The 18,130-nt window shown below is 43.9% G+C and overlaps 2 protein-coding genes across 4 annotated transcripts in view; one reads left to right on the top strand and one right to left on the bottom strand.

The window, feature by feature from the left end:
- Positions 1 to 2,011, bottom strand: part of PHTF2 (putative homeodomain transcription factor 2) — a 143,517-nt gene extending 141,506 nt beyond the window's left edge. Inside the window, exon 1 of one of the 2 annotated variants that reach the window (XM_075017208.1) lies at positions 1,846 to 2,011. The gene's annotated coding sequence lies outside the window, so the exon portion shown is untranslated. The remainder of the gene's footprint in view (positions 1 to 1,845) is intronic. The other variant, XM_075017234.1, reaches the window with a different exon arrangement.
- Positions 2,012 to 2,404: 393 nt separating this feature from the next.
- Positions 2,405 to 10,494, top strand: TMEM60 (transmembrane protein 60). 2 transcript variants are annotated; one of them, XM_074984164.1, is made up of 3 exons: positions 2,405 to 2,664; positions 3,935 to 4,042; positions 9,843 to 10,494. In XM_074984164.1, exon 3 carries the CDS (start codon positions 9,894 to 9,896, stop codon positions 10,296 to 10,298), a length of 405 nt encoding a protein of 134 aa, XP_074840265.1. In that variant the 5' UTR covers positions 2,405 to 2,664; positions 3,935 to 4,042; positions 9,843 to 9,893; the 3' UTR covers positions 10,299 to 10,494. The 2 variants fall into 2 exon arrangements, with proteins under 2 accessions (XP_074840265.1, XP_074840264.1); XM_074984163.1 differs by lacking the exon at positions 3,935 to 4,042 and having other exon boundaries at positions 2,410 to 2,664.
- The last annotated feature ends 7,636 nt before the right edge of the window (positions 10,495 to 18,130 follow it).

The raw sequence follows: 18,130 nt of genomic DNA, 5'->3' as shown, positions 1-18,130 counted from the left end.
GTCACAATAGACGCTGTAAATGAAGTCCTCAATTGAAACTTTAAAGGGCGCGATCCATAGTCTATGCAGACTGAAGGATGCCTACTACTACTACTAGAGAAATACAAGTAAAAGTTTGTTGAGAAAAGAATAATCCTTTCAGAGGAGCTACAACTCAAGCAACAAAACAAGGCAGCTCACTAGAGCCCACGAGATCTACAGAAAAAGTTAAATACATACAGTTCCTCACAAACAGATGCATAAACATACTAGAAACAAACAAACAAAAAATCCAGCACATACAGAACTTTAATGAACTGTAACATGTGCATATTTCCTGACATTTAGTAATTTTACTAACCTTTCTTAAAAATGGTGGCATTTTACAAAATGGGACTGAGATTGTTTCAACTAGGGCATCTTTTACTAATACAGCCATTTTCTTTCTAGAATCAACAGGAAGAAGTAAACTAGGGAGAAGACAGTACCCATTCCAAATGATTCAGTTGTTAACACTCTTAAGAGTGGAGATATAAAAAGGCTGATATGTGAAAATAACAACGGTAACATGTTACGCTTTTTTCAGCTATGTTTTAGCAAATACTTAAATACTAAACCTAACCTTACAATGTTCTATGAAGGTAAATCATATTACAGATGGATATTTAAGGAACAGAGAGGGTAAGTGACTTATACAAGGTCACATAGCAAGTTGCTGGCAGACCTTCAAATAAAAACTAGAATTCTCAATTCCCCATTATTAATTTTTAAAGCATTCAAAAGTATACCAGGTACCTGATAACTCATGTGAAAACTGTCTTGAGACTTGAAGAACATACAGACTAAAATGTACAAAATGCATTAAAGGGAGGACTATAGACAAAAGGGGAAGGAGGACCACAAAATAAAGCAGGTACACAATTTGACATTTGTGTTATTTCTTCTTGCTTTGGCTTTTGGCTACTTCCACTCCACTTCTCACAGAAGTCAGAAGTTTTAGAGCAAACTTTTAATTTGGCAAAGGAGGCGGCCTAGCAAACAATCGGTTTATGGGCAGGAGATCCAAGCAGAAAGGCAGCTTGGAATACAGGAGTTGTCAGTATTGGGGTGAAGAAGATGTAGAAGCCAGTATTTAAAGGGGAAAAAAAAGGCAAGAGTGTGCAAGGGAAAATATGAAAGACAATCACATCAGAGATGAAAGCACGGATTGTAGGATACAGGGCATTCAAGGCAAGAAAAATAGTCAACGTGATTCACATCACCGGCTCTACCTACTAAACCAAATTCACCCTCTCCCAAGTAAATGAGGGTTATTTACAGCAACTGCAAAATGAGGCTTTTCACACAGCACCCAGGGCCTGAAACACGTAAGAGTGCCGCTATGAACGAGAAGACTAAGCCCCCCCAGCTACAGGCCAATAAAAAGACTAGGGAGCTCCAGTGACAAGGGCTCCAGCCCCTCCTTTCTCCACCTCCAACCCACCCCCATTCCCGCGCCACTAAAACTCATTGCACCCCTTTCCTCCGCCACCTTCTGCCTCCACCCGGGCAACCAGCCCCACTGCACCCTCCCTACGCCGCGCCCCCCCCCCCCCCCACACCTGGCAACCAGCCCCTCATTACCCTCCGTTCCGACGGCTGCCAGCCCCTCATTCCGCCCTTTTCTCCTCCGGCTGTTCTACCCACCCACCCTGCAGCCGCCTCCCTTCCCCCTCACCACACGATCAGCGTATCCCTCCCCCAGTATGCGGGGAGCAAGAACCAGCCCAGCTCCCCCATCACGCGCGCGTAGGCGCCTCTGCCCCTCTCCTCCCGGGGGTCAAAAAGCCGCCCCTCCCCCGCAGCAGTTGGAGATTCGAATCTTACCGGTTACCCGGAGCCGCGATGAGGCGGCAGCGAACGGAGCGGAGCGCGGCGCGGACGACAGCAGCTGTGCTGGGGTAAGGAAAGGCAACAGCTGGGAGGAAGCGCGAGCTCGAGAGTGAAGCAGCGCCGCGGCGGCAGCAACAGCGCGCGGCCGGGACAGAGAGGCGGGGACAAGGGACCACACTTGAGACAACGCTCCGCCCTAACCCAAAAAAGGAAATAAAGACCTACGTCATCATAACATTACCATCACCCATTAGAGGTGAACGACGTTCCTTCCCTTTGGACTACAAGGAGAGTGCTCTGTTTGGCGGATGCCTCACCCAATGAGAGATGGAGTGCGGGCCAGCCTCCGGCACAGTAGGTGTCGCTGATTTGATGTTGTATTCTGATTGACATCCCTGTCTCTGAATTGGAAGAAGGGAAAAAGTGGGCGGGCTGAGTGTAAATTGATCACCTCTTATACCCAATGGCTATGAGACGCAAGGCAAGGTTCAATTTGATGGGCATTCGGCCCATCTAATAGATAGAGACACGAACACTTGATCGGCTTCTCTGCTACCCAATGGAGGTAGTTCAAAGTCAGTTAGTTCAGGGAGAGGTGGACTAGCCAATGGGCCCACTACGGGGATGTTCTTAGTGTCTTTCTCTCCCCCTTCCAATGGGGGGCTTCTTTGCCCTCTTGGCCTCGCCTCGTTGCGTATGTGGGGGCCGGCGGTTGCAATGTGATGAACGGAGACGCGGCAGCGGGAGGGGGACGGCACTGGTCTCCGTCGCGGAGTGAGACGGCAGCTGCGCAGGGCCGCCCGAGCCTGCCTGGTAGGTAAGGGGGGGGGGCGGCGCTCGGGCGGGCGGGCATGAGCAGCCTCTCGCCTCTCCACTGCGGGTTCCCAACCGGGGGCGGAGTCAGTTGCTGTTGCGAGGGCTAACTCCTCTGTAGGGCCTAGCAGAGGCCGAGCCCGACGGACGCGGGAGGGCTCTCTTCGCACGGCGGAGCTGTTGGCTGAGGGAGCCTGGCTGGGGCGAACCTTACACAACAGATACATATTTCATAGAACTGGAAGGGGCTTCAGGAGGTCATCGAGTCTAGTCCCCTGCCCTCTTGGTAAGGCCAAGCAGCATCCCCCTCTCTTTCTTCTATTTGCCCCAGATACCTGAATGGACCCCTCAAGGATTGAGCTCACAACTTTGGGTTTAGCAGCCCAGTGCTCAAACCACTGAGCTATCGTGCGGTAAACAGGTGCCCTACGTCACAATAAGCGAGAAATGCAGGTAGGCCCCCTTCAAATCAAGCCCCAAACACACCATTCCCTAAAAGACCCCCAATGCTCTGTGTTACTACATCTCCTCTGCCCACCCTCCATCCCTCCCTGCATGTAGTCTGGTAGGTCTGTGGTGCATCACTGAACTCTCCCTTTTTGTCCCCTTCTTACCCGCCTTGCTGGGAGCCAGTCCAAACAAACAAACAAAAAAGCTACAAGTAAAAAAGAACCAAAACACAACTCATAACCCAGTGAAACAAAAACAAGTTCAGTTTCTACATTTTTTATGTGAATTTTGCAACCTGAGACTCACACTTGGGGGAGCATGAGTGACTCATATGCACCTTTGGGCACTGCAGAACCCTGCTGACACAGAGGAAAGGAATACAGTCACTGGCTACTCAGAGTTGCCATTCTGGCTGGGTAACAGATCAAGCCAGGGCCCGGCCCTGAGGATTTTATAATGTCACCAGTCAACTATGAATTCCAGATCCCTGATCCTCTTAATTGGGTGGACCTAACTGCAGAAAACATTCTTAAACTTAGGGTTTGTCTGCACGAGTCTCCTAGAGGCATTGCCTTGTCACAGAGGTGTGAGGGGGAAACAGTGACCTAACCTTCACTGTTGATCTATTAATCAACAGAAGTATTTGTCTGTCTGCACAGCCAACATTATTCAGGGAGGTGGCATTCCCTAACATAACAGAGAAACCTCTCCTATCTGTGTTGCCTGTGTCCACCCTGCTGTCTCCAGGGCATGTCTTCACTATGGGCCAAAACAATGGGGCAACAATTCAGTGGCGGTTGAATCATTGTGTCTCATACAGACATGCTAGATCGACCACCAACTGTTCTCCCATTGACTTTGGTACTTCACCTCAATGTGATGTGCCAGGAAGAGCATCTCCAGTCAACACTGCAGTGATGAAACCATGGTAAGTAGATCTAAGTGTGTAAACTTCAGCTATATTATTCATGTAGCTGGAGTTGTGTAACTTAGATTGAACTCCCAGAGTAGAGAGTAAGGATTTATTGACCTAGTGCATTGTTTTGGATTAAGCTAAATTTGGAATGTGGCATTTACGTAGAGTAAAAGCATCCATTAAAACAGTTAAGCTGCTTTTAAATTAACATCCTATTTTATTCCAGATCAGTTTACAAAAACACAAAAAGCCCTAATATTCCAAATAAAAGGGAGGTTTAGGATTCTTGCTGTGGGTGCCTTCATGTCAGCAAAAGGAGGCTGTGAATACAACTTGTCCCAAAAAACAAAGTCATTGACAATAATTTTTTTTCCCTGGGATCCAAGAACAACTGTATACTGTACAGCAAAAACATAACAGGAGATGGCATTTCTTTTCACCAGGATAATTACTTGAAGCTAGTGAATGTCAATATCTTTTTTCCCCCCAAAAGATGCAAATGTTTATTTTAACTAAAGAGAAATAAAATGCTTTAGCAGAGTAAAATGGACATCGAGGTAAAGACGTTCATAAGTTAAAATGCCCTGGGTTAGTTCAAGTATCGGAGGGGTAGCCGTGTTAGTCTGGATCTGTAAGAGCAATGAAGGGTCCTATGGCACCTGACAGACTAACAGAAAAGTTTTGAGCAGGCGCTTTCGTGAGCACAGACTCACTTCATCAGATGCTGAGTTAGTTCAGGGATTCTTAAGTGGGGGCTTGGGAAGTTATTACTGGGGAGAGGGAGTCATGAGCTCCTAGCCTTCAGTCCAAACTCCACTTTGCATCCATCATTTACAATTGTTACAAAATAGTGTCATATTTTTATATATTTAAATGGTGATGGGTCGCACCCATAAGCCTCATGTGTGAAAGGGATCACCATGCAAAAGTTTGTGAACCACTAGATTAGTTAAAGAAAACTGGTTGGGACAGTTGTTACCATTCAGTGTAACAGGAATGAGTTAACTCCTTGAAGTGGAACATTGTATTAGGATACCTTGTTCTTTTAAAGGTGAGTAGAACAGTATGTTTGTTTAAAAACAAACTATTTTAAGAACCCAGGTGATTAATCTACTATACAGTTTAAGAATTACTAACATGTTAACCCTTTCTTGCCTGCCATGCTTTATGTTCAGATTCTACCCTTGGGTCAATACCTCAGCATTTTCACCAAAGTAAATGTGAATTGTGCACACAGATCCTCCAAGAGCATAATTTTTACTTCAAGAAACCTAAAAGAGCAGGCAAGATTTTCTGCATTCTTTGGACCAAATTATGTTTCCTACATCCCTGCGTGGAGGGCAGTTTCCATGCTTGGTTTTCAACTTCCCATTCAGACTGTGTTGCCTTTTTCCATGGCACAGTCCCTGCCAGAGGACACTTCATCATAGTACAGTTCCACTGGAGTCATCGTGCCTCGGTGCTGGGGGCCAATGGTGGTGCCAGAGATAGAGGGTTCAACAAAGTCTCCTGAGAGATCCAGCCCAGGGTTTCCCAAAGCGTGTCTTTGCCCACAAAAGCTTATGCTCCAAAATATCTGTTAGTCTATAAGGTGCCACAAGACTTCTTGTTCTCGAATCTATATGGCTACCTCTCTGATACAGGGCTACCTCTGTGATGCTTGTCAACCTAACACAGCTACCCCTCCAAAATCTATGGGTTGGGACCCAAACATGGGTCCTGGCTACATTTCAAGAGGGTCACTGGCTGGGCAGGGCAGGGCAGTTCCACAGGTGGCTATTAAGAAGCCATTCACACTCCTGAAGTGGTTTTCAACTTCTTAATTGGATTAACAGCTGTCAGGCAGTTAAGACAATCAATTAGATTGAGAACCATTTCCCCTGCAGAGCAGAGAATTGCTCTCCAGTTTCCAACAGGAGGGCAGAGAATTGCATACCTGAGGAACAGCACCCAGCTCAGATAAGGTGGGGGCCTGAGTCCAAGTTTGGGAAGGAGGGAGGGCAGAGCTGATCAGCTGCCTGTCTTAAAGCCTCTGCCGGAGGTGGGATCCTAGCAGACACCAGTAGGGTTGCTGTAGCTGGTGCTCTGCACCCCAGCTGGCTTCCAGCTGTAGAGGTCCCTGTGCTTCCCCTAGCTCCCTCCAGCCTGTGAGTGACTCCTAGCCTGAGTGTGACACTCCTCCTAGCCCCCTGCAGCTCCTGAGTGTGAGTCCCCTAGACCAAGTGAGACACCCTTAGCCCCCTGCAGCCCCTGAGTGTGACTCTCCTAGCCCCCTGCAGCCCGAGTGAGACACCTTTAGCCCCCTTCAGCTTGTGACTCTTCTAGCCCGAGTGTGTCTCCTCTAGCCCCTTCTGCCCTGAATGACTCCTAGCCCCTCAGTGTGACTCCCCTAGGCCCCTGCAGCCTCTGAGTGACTCCTAGCCCATGTGACTCCTCTAGCCCCCTCCAGCCCCTGAGTGTGATTCTCCTAGCCCCTCAGTGTGACTCCCCTGCCCGCCCCCAGTTACTGAGTATGACTCCCCAAGACTCTGATTGTGGGGTTTAAGCTGGGGGGAGCAGTTTGGGTATGTGTCTTTCCACCACCACAGCTCTGACTAACTATAGTAAATAATTTTTATTAATATATTTCCCCTTTTTTATGAAGTAACTATTGTGAATATATAAACATGAGGGGGCACAATTTTATATTCTTGCCTCAGGTGCAAAATTAGCTAGTTACAGCTCTGCTGTCCGTCCATCCCCACCCCATTGTTTGAAGGGCCTTGGGTCACCAAGTCTTCCTGAATTGTCAAAATGGGTCCCCATCTGGAAAAAGTTGGGAACCACCGATCTAGCCCAGTCCCCCCTTTACAGAATACAATGAGGAAATCTCTAAGGAATTCTAGTAGAGATTGACATACAAAAAGCCTCCCTTCCATAGTTTAACATGTTTGGGTGAGCAGGAAAGGAGACAGGATGAATGGCCTAATCCTTTGTTTTTAGGTCACTGCTTTTGTGGAGGGAAGCTTTCCTTTCAATATATATAAGAATTTTGGCTATACATTTCTCATTAAGTATTCCTTGTTTGAAGAATATATTTAACCTGCTAGTTTTTATTAACATTTGGTTTTTTATTTTCAGTATGTTTTGCTTGTAATTTTTCTCAATGTTGGGGAAACTTAGCCCTTCTGAAGCATAAAGTATATAAATTATTAGTAGGGATTGTCTTCATTATCTGAATTTAACATAATCAGGTCAGGGTCACTGGTCACTAGGCAGCTTCCAGTCCAGCGATTAGCTCATCTTTATCAATATAGGCAGTCAAGATCCTATCCTTATGCATTATTCATAACTCTGAAACAAGCAATGGTGTCATTATGCTTCCTAAATGGATTATAACTAATGACTTTAACATACCAGATCTATGATTTGTTGCATCCATTTAATCAAATTATTAAATCACAATTTTCCATTCCTCTTGCTTATTACCCATACTCTAAGCATTGTTAACCAGTTAACTTCTTTTCACATGCTTTCCCATATCTGTTCGATGTGTTGGATTTGAGTTTGTACCACATTTGCCTCCTCCACTGTTAGATTACTGCTCTCCAGACTCATTCTGCTAGTCTCAGCTGAGAAATTTAGCCCCATTACCCTCACCCTACAAGATGCAGTCAGCCATCTTCTCTGTAGTGCCCCCACTTGGATGAGTCCTACTGTTCTGTAAAACATGGAGGTTAGCTCTAGTAGTCAATTCATCTCCTTCAGCTTTCTGTTCTTGGGTCCCAAGAGAAGGATGTCTAGGAGACTATTACTTGGTCTTTATTCTTCAGCGCTCTTCAAGATCTAAGTCTCTTGTAATTTGTGTAGTTCCATGTGATGTTGAGTCATTGATTCTAATGTGTTTCATCAGCAGTGGAGCCATGCCAAATACTTCATAATCCTGTCCAATCATGCAATTGCTTGTCAAATTTTCGCTCCAGGGAGACAACACACCATCCTGTTATCCTTCTGGCCCTGGCTGAGCTCTCTCCATGCTGCTTAATACGCAGTCAGCAACGATAATTGTTTGTATTTGCATGATGATTGAAGAACCTGTCATAAGTCAAACTACTGAACTGTAAGGATGCCCATTAGCTATATCCCCTGTAGCTTTCCATTCCATTCCTCTAGAAACAGTTCCTTAGTAGTTGACTCATTATCTGATAACCATTTGATAATTCTAGCAAAGGTGAATGCCCCCTTGGCTCTGTGTCACAAGAGATCAGTTTGTTTCTTGGGTTTCTACTCTTTCTAGTTCGCTTTTTGCTAGTCCTTCCTTTTGTGTATCTCTGGGAACAGTAGCTGTATCTATTCCACAAAGTAACTGCCTTCTTGGGTGATGTGCATTTATGGAACTAGCATTTCCAGACTCCATCTTGTTGAGAGTACTCCCACATGCCTTCTTGTTTTATCCTTTGACAGATGCTTGTGGTGTTTCCCTTTTTGTGTGACTTTGACCATGTGAAAGAAATACTTTCAATAAACAGTGGTTCTCTACACTCATGGATCATTCAGTCTGCACAGCAGTTTGTAGGACATTTCAAATTAGCATCTTTGCTACCTTGTGCTTATGCATTTTATGCCTTTGATAAAAGCATCTCTACAAGAGCGGTGTCCAGTGGCACTGACAGCCACCATGGGCCTGGAGACAAGGTGGGGGAGCAGTTTTTCAACTCTAAGGAGTGGGGGTTAATGGAGCCTCTTTATATTCCATCAGAGCTACATGTGGAGCAGCAGCACAGCAAGATCCAGCCACTGCTGCTGCTACTTTGGCAGTGGTGGCAGCTGGAGCTCCAGGCCCCTTTCAAATGCTGGGTCCAGGAGCAACTGCCCTTTTTGCCCTCCTCTGTGGGGGGGACTGGCAGCATCCATTTTAGAGAAATTTGTATGTCATAAGTCCAAAAAAGTATTGATAATGTGTGTAGCCTTGTAAAAACCAACAGATAAGGTTTCTGATTTGAAGAGATCTAGAACAGTGGTGGGCAATTTGGCCCAAGAGCCACATGTGGCCTCTGAGTTGTGTATCCCACAACACATTTTGTTTACTGTTGCTCACGCATAGGGTTGTCAGATTCCACTAGTTTCCAGCTGAGTCACTTTTTTTCATACCTGTGTTGTTAAATTGAGGTGCAGGTTAAGGAATGGCATGTGAAGTGAGGTGAGTGATGACTGCACACACCATTCACTGTCAAAGCCAAGCACTCCTTCATCCAAACTGAGCACGGCTACTGTTCATTCAGCACACTCCACAAATTCTAGATATGCAAGAACATTTAGCAAAACTACCCTATGCTGGGAGACCATCCTGGTAAAGACAGTCTTGCAGACCAGTAAGATGAAAGAAGGCCACACACTAGCTTGATTGTCCCTTGCTGATCTAGAGAGGAGTGACAAACACAGGATGCAGAGAGCAGGCCAAAGTTAAGGATAATTTAGGATTAAGACCTCTGTAATTTAACTGTAAATAGCAAGATTTGCTCTTCAGAATGTTTTGTTAGGGATGTGAAAAGATGGGGTGCCTCTAATTAGCTTAAAGTATTTGGGTTTGAGTGATGAATTAGTTTGGGAAGAGGATCAGAATGCCAATGGTTGGCGTTAAAACTTGTATAATTGGAAGAACAAAGCCACAAAAGTGAAACATGAAATGTGGTCTGCTGCCCAGGTGAGGAGGGATTGTGATGGGTTCTGAAAGCAAGAACAAGAAATGAAACTTTTCCATGGTGAAATTTCAAGGTATGTTCCATATGTCTTTGAAATACCATTTTGACTTTTTTTTCCCCCTTTGTCTTAGGTTGTTGCTGACAATTGGGGGTGGAAAAGACTCCCTATCAAAGCTGTTTAAATGAGAATGTCCCTGGCGCAGAGAGTGCTGCTTACATGGCTTTTCACATTACTCTTCCTGATCATGTTGGTGTTAAAATTGGACGAGAAAGCACCATGGAACTGGTTTCTTATCTTCATTCCAGTCTGGATATTTGATACAATCCTTCTGGTTATGCTAATTGTAAAAATGGCTGGGCGATGCAAGTCTGGCTATGACCCTCGCAATGGATCTCAAAATATAAAGAAAAAGGCCTGGTACCTCATTGCAATGCTGCTTAAATTAGCTTTCTGCCTTGCCCTCTGTGCTAAACTGGAACAATTTACTGAAATGAAACTAGTTTATGTCTTTATCCCCTTATGGGCCTTACTCATTGGGGGAATGATTGAACTTGGATATAACATCTTCTATGTACGAAGAGACTAAATTGTAACAAAACTTCAAGTTGACCAGTATCATATAACATGGATCAGCCTACCTGATACAATCTTAAAATTCACACGAGCTTCAACTAATAGTCTGAAATTTTAATTTGACAGGTGTAGATGTGTTAGTTCTTATTTTAGAATGGTCACAAATTGCCTGATGTAAATAAAGTATGTTTGTCTTGTTTCTAACATGATTTCATTGTTAAAGAATTGGTATGTTTATGACAGCTTCCCTGCCTCAAAAAACTGCTAAACCTTTCATTCTAACAAGTACAACCTCTTGAAATTCTGGGAGGAGGATTTGGTTTTCCACTACGTGTTCTTACTAGTACAACTTTCTATAATGTACTAAATTTATTTTTGAACATTGATAATAGCAGAAAGTAAAATATAACTAATAGGTAATTATAACAGGCAAGATTAACACTTCGCATAAAATGCTGTTCCTCCATAACTGTGCCAGTTTAACAATACCAACTGAAATTTTCTAGGGAGTGTCTGCCTTAGTAGTTTTCTAATTAATTTGGTAAATAGAGTTCAGCCATAGGAGAGTGAGGTTCTCTTTCAAAAATTCTAGCACAGCTGGATTTTTGGAGCAAAAACTTTGAAATGCGGGAAGGGAATGCATTCTGTGTCAAGGCCATTCGTTTTGCTATCTCCATGACCACCATGCACAAATATGGGCACGTGTCTTTTTCCTCTACAGGCTTATATGTTAGTGTGTGTTCAGAAGTCTCTGGAACTGAAAATAAACATAAGTGCCTACTCAGACCTCTAACAGCTTTTAATGCTGACTGGAGAACTCATGTTTCATCCCCACAAAGCTAAGGGCAAGAAGCATGAACTCAAACTCTCCCACTAATGGCTGCTCCAGAGATAAGAACTGGAAATACCACATGGGAGCTTAAATCTCCTCTGCTGACAGTGACCTCCCTGCTGGCACTAAAGCAACCTCAAGGAAGCTGTGGGTTTATACACATGAAGGGAAAAGAGGCAGACTGGTGAGAACTGGGCCTGGCAGAAGAAGGCAGCTAGGGCTGTAACCTGGGGGGAGGGATAGCTCAGTCGTTAGAGCAGTGGCCTAGTAAACTCAGGGTTGTTTGCTCACTCTTTCAGGCAGCCTTTCCAAGGGTCTGGAGCAGGTTAGATTTAAAAAATAAAGGTCTGGGATGATGCTAGGCCCTGTTGTGAGCAAAAGGGACTGGACTCAATCTCTCAAGGTCCCTTCCAGTTCTGAGATGTTTCTATCTCCCTATTTCAAACCCAGCAAGGAGAGAGACAAGGGGTTAGGGGCAACAAGGATGCTAGATGAGACACCCACAGAGGGAGACTAACCTAGGAACAAGTGGGGCTGGAGAATGTGTGGGTAGGGGATTATATGGCTGAAAGCTATGGCTGGGAAGAAAGATCAGGAAGTGGGGGAGAACTGGGAATGTGCAAAGAAATGGTGGAAAACCCCCAGAGTGGAGAATAAAACACCAATCGCTAAAAGGGATCCAAGAAGTAGTTAACTGTACTGAAAATTGAAAGCTGGAGCAAGTAGTCATCCAAAAACCTTAGGTGGAAAGGGGAAAGGTTTTATTCTTAGCAACATATTTGATACAGACTGCCTTATTTATTCTGCATCTCTGCAAATTGAAAAAAATGCCTATGCAAAAATTCTATTCAGTGGAGAAACTGTGCACACCACCTTCCTGCCTTCAGGATTAGTTTGCTACAGATTCTTGAGAGCGCTACTTCCCCACTGTTGTAAGGACAAAACAAAATTCCTCCAATTCTTAGTGAATAAATAGTATGAGGTTTGCCAGGGTGTTTATCCACTAAGTGCTCAAACATTCTCTGACTCACAGTGGACACTTACAATGGAGTGGGCTCATGAACCTCGAGCCAAGGGGAAACTACTGATCTGGAAAAAAAATCTTACATGAAGCTATTTGAAGGATTTAGAATTCATACTTCTGGGGGAATTATGCACCATTGCATACTGCAGAATTTGCAGAAATTAATATGCAAGCAAAATTTCCTTTCCTCCAAAGAAACTGGCTGCAGTACTGCTGGCTACTACTGGGGGCTGGATGCTGGATATAGTGCAGCCCAGCATGCAGACACAACACACTGGTGGGAGGAGCTATAGAGTTCCCAGTAGTTGCAGTGCCCTGCACACTCTGGGGGAAGCAGACAGTGGTGTGCAGGAAATTCCACACATGCTTGGGACCCAGCAACAGGATCTCTCTCCCTCTGAATCTCAGGGCTCCGAGAGGTAGGAAGGACAGGTGTCAATGCTGAGTCCGAGGAAGCAGCAAAGCTGGGTCCTGGGAATAGAAAGGTTGAGGGTTTTCATGGGGAGTGTGTTTGGGAAGCTGGGCTAGGGTCTCAGTGGGATTCTGGTCAGCAGGGATGCGTGCATTTGGAGTAACAGACCCCATAGCTAGACTCTGGGGTGAAGATAGAGGTATCAGCTAGGGTGGATCCTGCAGCTGGGCTCTGAGGTGTGGGGAGAGGGCAAATTGACTACATTTTTATAAGAGTTCTTCAACGCTCTACTCTTGCAGTATTTTTGTGTGTCTATTGTTACAGAGGCACTTCTGATAGGTATTCTGAAATTATCAAAATAATTGAAACTGAGCTGATCATGCAGTAGTATAGTGACAAAATTTTCAAAATTGTGCACAATTTGTTGTTGTTGTAGAATTCCTTAAGGAGTAACTGGAGCACAGCAGACAACAGTTTTGTCCTCCACTGTATTTACCCTAAATGAAGTGGTGCCTTGGGTATGTCAGTGCAAATAACCAATGTAACCATCTCAGATCTGAGGAAGTTCTCTAGCAGATGCTGAAAATTTAAATACACTTTGTGAGACTCTTCTCAGAGGTCTCTTACCTGGCAGTCTGATTGTCCCAAGTGCTAGTGGTTCTATTTCCTTGTTTTCATCTACAAAACATTAGATTTCCCATCCTTGTGGTTCCTCAGGTGACATTTCAATAAGAGGACATCATCTTTCAGCCTGGTATCATGCTTTAGCACTAAGGGAACCTTAGCAGACACGTTATTTGTGGGTGGAGACACCTTTTCAGATCTCCCAATTTCATGTGCTACTTGACCCTCCTGACCAGAGGGTGGGTTTGTTGCATGGATGGGTCCCTGAGTTAGAGCGACTGTGGTGCGGTGTATAGTTGCTGGTTAGGATTTGCTTCAGGTTGGCAGGTTGTCTGTCTAATATACAGCCTGCCAGCCTGAAGCAAATCCTAACCAGCAACTATACACTGCACCACAGTCACTCTAACTCAGGGACCCATCCATGCAACAAACCTCGTTGCCAGCTCTGCCCACATATCTACACCAGCAACACCATTACAGGACCTAACCAGATCAGCCACACCATCGTGGGTTCATTCAGCTGCACATCTACCAATATAATTTATGCCATCATGTGCCAGCAATGCCCCTCTGCTATATACATCGGACAAACTGGACAGTCTCTACGTAAAAGAATAAACGCACACAAATACAGACATCAGAAATGGCAATATACATAAACCCGTAGGAGAGCACTTCAATCTCGCAGGCCACACAGTAGCAGACTTAAAAGTAGATATCCTACAGCAAAGAAATTTCAGGACCAGACTCAAGAGAAATTTCTGAGCTACAATTCATCTGCAAATTCGATGCCCTCAGCTCTGGCTTAAACAAAGACTGCCAATGGCTGGCTAAATATAGAAGCAGCTTCCCCTCCCTTGGTGTTCACACCTCCAGATCAACTGCTGGTAGTAAGGCCCACCCTTGCTGACTGAGCTAACCTTGTTATCCCCACCCTGGCTCTGGCTTATTTATACCTGGCCCTGCAGATTTCCAAGACCAGCATCTGATGAAGTGAGTCTGTGCTCACGACAGCTCATGCTCAAAACTTTTCTGTTAGTCTATAAGGTGCCACAAGACCCTTTGTTGCTGTTACAGATCCAGACTAACACGGCTGCCCCTCTGATACTTCAGCTTTCATGTTGACCCATCCAACCCCTTAACTGCATGTTTCCTTGCTTTGACATCTTCATTCCACAAGCACCTTTGATTCAGTTCTATTCACATCGATTATTCATTTGACATGGCCTGATCCAAGCAATGTTCTATTTCTCTGTTGCTGAGTTTCTCCTTGTCTACCATCTTCAGCATTCCCCATCATGCCCTGTCACATAGTCTTTCTGTGACTTCCAGTACATTATTATTGATGGACTATTGTATGGTCTCAGCCCTCTCTTCCATTTCTTCTGTTGATATGATTAGCAATTCTCTCTGTACATCATCCTCCACTCTTTTGTGTCTCCTTCCCCCCACAAGGTTAACCTTGCCAACCCCAACCCTGTCTCATCCCCAATATCTGTTTCTGGCACTCCTGCCCACATGCTGTGATGTCTCTAGCAAAAATCTTGGGACTAGCTGTCTTTATTACCCATTTGTTCTCTTTTAGCTAAACAATCTTACTTCTCAAACTTAATTGAATCTCATGTGCACAACCCCAGCTGCCTTTTTGCTCTCTTTGACCCTAATCATTTCCCTGGCCTTCCTCATATCCATTCAGAGTGCAGAGGTCATTTTCTGAACCCATCACTTGAATTATGTCACACACACCCCTTTGAATGCATTCATTGGCTTCCCATTCTCTATCATGTCAAACAAGTTGCCTTCACTTCACTTGCAGTCAGTCCCTACCCTACTTATCTCATTCTCTATCAAATTCCTAGTGTTTGCCTCTGATCAGTCGACCTTAACAGCCTTCACTGCCCACTTACTGCATTGTCAAACACCTTCACACTTTCTCCCATGCTGGCACACATCCATAAACATACCTTAATCCCCCCACATGCCTGCTCAAAACTCTCCTGTGCCATAATGCAGATGGGAATTTTGAGAAACTTCACAATGGTTAGGCTGCTGGTGTGCAGAGACCGCTGCCTACCATGCTGACTAGTATTATATCTGGTTACTTGCATTTCCTCATCTGTCGGTATCCAGCCACTGCCTCTTGTTTTATACTTAGACTGTAAATGCGTGGCATCAGGGATGCTCTTTTTTCTGTACAGTACTTAGCATAATGAGACATGGTGAGGGTTGCTAGACACCCTAGTAGTAATAATAATCTAACAACATAAACAGCTTTTACAATTACTTACATGTATATTGGCTTATAACAGGAGAGGTGGTTCTGTGACTGTTCAAACTGGTAGAAAGACTTCTGCACCCCACTATCTATAGAAAATTGTTTCAGGGAATGGGCTGACCTGTCTTTCTGCCACCTTTGGCTCAAAAAGTTTGTGTGGCTTAAACTTTCATCTACAGAATTTAAAAAAAAAAGTATGAAATAAGCATCTTAATTTTTAGTACTTTCTTTTTTTTACCATTCATATCAAGTGGTCAGACGTTTTTCACCTAGTTTCCACAATTATAATTTTGGGGTTAAAACATGAGAATTCAGTTAAAAGTTAGACTAAGCATGTGAAAAATGGGGATTATATTGCCATAAATTTAACTGCTGTTAGACAACCAGTAAATATTGCACTTGAATACAAGGGAAAGCAATCTTCCAGTTAGAAAACACCATCAATTTTAGAGTTGCTGAAAATAAGCTAATGCTGACATAATGAAAACATTTTAACATGGGGAGAATCTCAGACTGGAGCCCCCTACTCCCAAGTACTATCATAATAGACTGGTGGAAATTAGATGATTCAAATAGCTGTTGCAGTATAACAGCAAGGGAGGGACTTACCACAGCATGGTCATCAGCTTGGCTGTCTTGAGCAAGGTTCAGAGCTTGGGGCAACTGACTTTGCTACTATGGGCGCTTCCTGTGTAGATGTACTCAGGTGGAGATCACTGCAGCAAAATGTGTGTTCTCTTCATGACACCTTTGTGATGTAGAAATTTTTTAAAAACTAAGTCCATCTTTTTTAACCACTTCAGGGTTACCCAGACCAAAACTTCCAATTTTGGTAGAGAAGTATTGCGTCAATAATAAAAACCTGAGCTACAGGTTTCCTTGCCTCAGAAAGTTTAAGCAGCCACCACTATGCGACCGTTAAAATAATCACAACACAAGCTATTTCAGTGAACATCCGCACGTAGTTCAGAGCTGAGAAAGTTGCAGGTCATGGTTCAGACTCCTGTGATATCACAGCCCACCTCCAGCAAAAAACAGAAAAGCAGATGATCTTTAATTTTAAATAGTAAGTTTGTGTAGGATGGAAAAGAATTGAGACAGCTCATAACAGAGCAAGAAACACATTTTTTTAAAACAGGAAGGAAATAAGTACTACAGCATGACTAAGTTTAAAAGCAAACAATGCATTGATAAAGAAACAAACCATTACTACAGGATATATTTGAGTTTAGAACTGCAAGGGACCTCAAGAGGTCATAAAATCCAGGCCCCTGCACACATGGCAGGACCAAGCACCATCTGGATCATCCCCGACAGAAATTTGTCTAACCTGCTCTTAAACATCTCCCATGATGGAGATTCTGCAGTCTCCCTAGGCAATTTATTCCAGTGCTTAACCACCCTAACAGCAATTTCTGCCTAATGTCCAACCTAAATCTCCCATGCTGCAGTTTAAGCCCACTGCTTCTTGTCCTATCATCAGAGGTTAAGGACAATAATTTCCCACCCTCTTCCTTGTTAACACCCTTTTAGATACTTGAAAGCTGTTACGTCCCCTTTCAATCTCTTTCCCAAACTAAATAAACCCATTTCTTTCAATCTTCCTTCATAGGTCTTGTTTTCTAAACCTCTGATCATTTTTTGTTGCTCTTCTCTGCACTTTCCCAATTTGTCCAGACCTTTGCTAAAATGTGGTACCCAGAATTCAACACAATACTCCAGTTGAGGCCTAATCAGCAGAGTGGAAGAATTACTTCTTATATCTTTCTTGCAACACTCCTGTTAATACATCTGCCATAAAAAATGCCTGTAAATGGTTAAATCCAGAGATAGTGGGTTCTCTGTTGGCAAGCAGCCAGGTGAGCAAATGGGAACAGAGAGGGATTTTTCAATTAAAGCCATTACCTTCTGAGAGTTTTTCTTTTGTGGGGCCAGAAGAGAGAGGCACAGGACCCTCCTTCTGGTCTTCATTACTGTTTCTTACCTCTGGAATAACCTTTCTACAAATAAAGCTCTGAAGAAAGAGCTAAAGAACCCATCAAGGCTATGGCTGTGTTCCATAGGGACTTCGAAGCCCATAACTCACCTGTTCAGCTAGGAATTTTGGAACTCTATGTGTATGACTGCTTTACTGTTTATCATCTCATTTCTTGTTCATTATTCTTTCTTTATAATAACCCTTTAGTTTTGGACATAAACATTGGCAACCAGTATGATATTTAAAATAAGATAAAAAATTTTACTGATGTAGTAATGTGACTGGCCCTTTGGAATCAGAAGTATATTTTGTATATCTGAACAGAGTTTTTAAAAGTTACTTTTCACTGGACTGGGAGCTAGAGCACTGGGATGCAATAAGGTGTCTATGTAATTTCTTTTTTGGCTTACTTGATAACCACCATGGCGCATCACAAGCACAGTTTGTGACTGGTTCGGGAGTTTAACTTCACTGTTAACTCACCCATGTTGGGAGTACCTGCTCTCTTTTTTTGCAGCTTACCTGGATCTTGTCATTTCCAATGAGATGTACTCCAAACACTCCTGGTCACACCTCACAAAGTAAAAAATGACTATTTTCCCCACCTTGTCTCTGCACAGCTACGACACTGAATACTAGAAAAGTCACCTTCCATATTATAAATACTTGTCTCACATTTTTGTAAAATTCATTCATTCAA

The sequence above is a fragment of the Carettochelys insculpta genome, chromosome 1 (assembly GCF_033958435.1).
Source record: "Carettochelys insculpta isolate YL-2023 chromosome 1, ASM3395843v1, whole genome shotgun sequence".
NCBI lineage: Eukaryota > Metazoa > Chordata > Testudines > Carettochelyidae > Carettochelys > Carettochelys insculpta.
The sequence above is the reverse complement of the archived record's forward strand: the minus strand, read 5'-3'. Positions and strand labels throughout refer to the sequence as shown.

What these genes read in the sequence shown, in the direction of transcription:
- TMEM60 (XM_074984164.1), top strand. Translation starts at nt 9,894, where the DNA reads ATGAGAATGTCCCTGGCGCAGAGAGTGCTGCTTACATGGCTTTTCACA.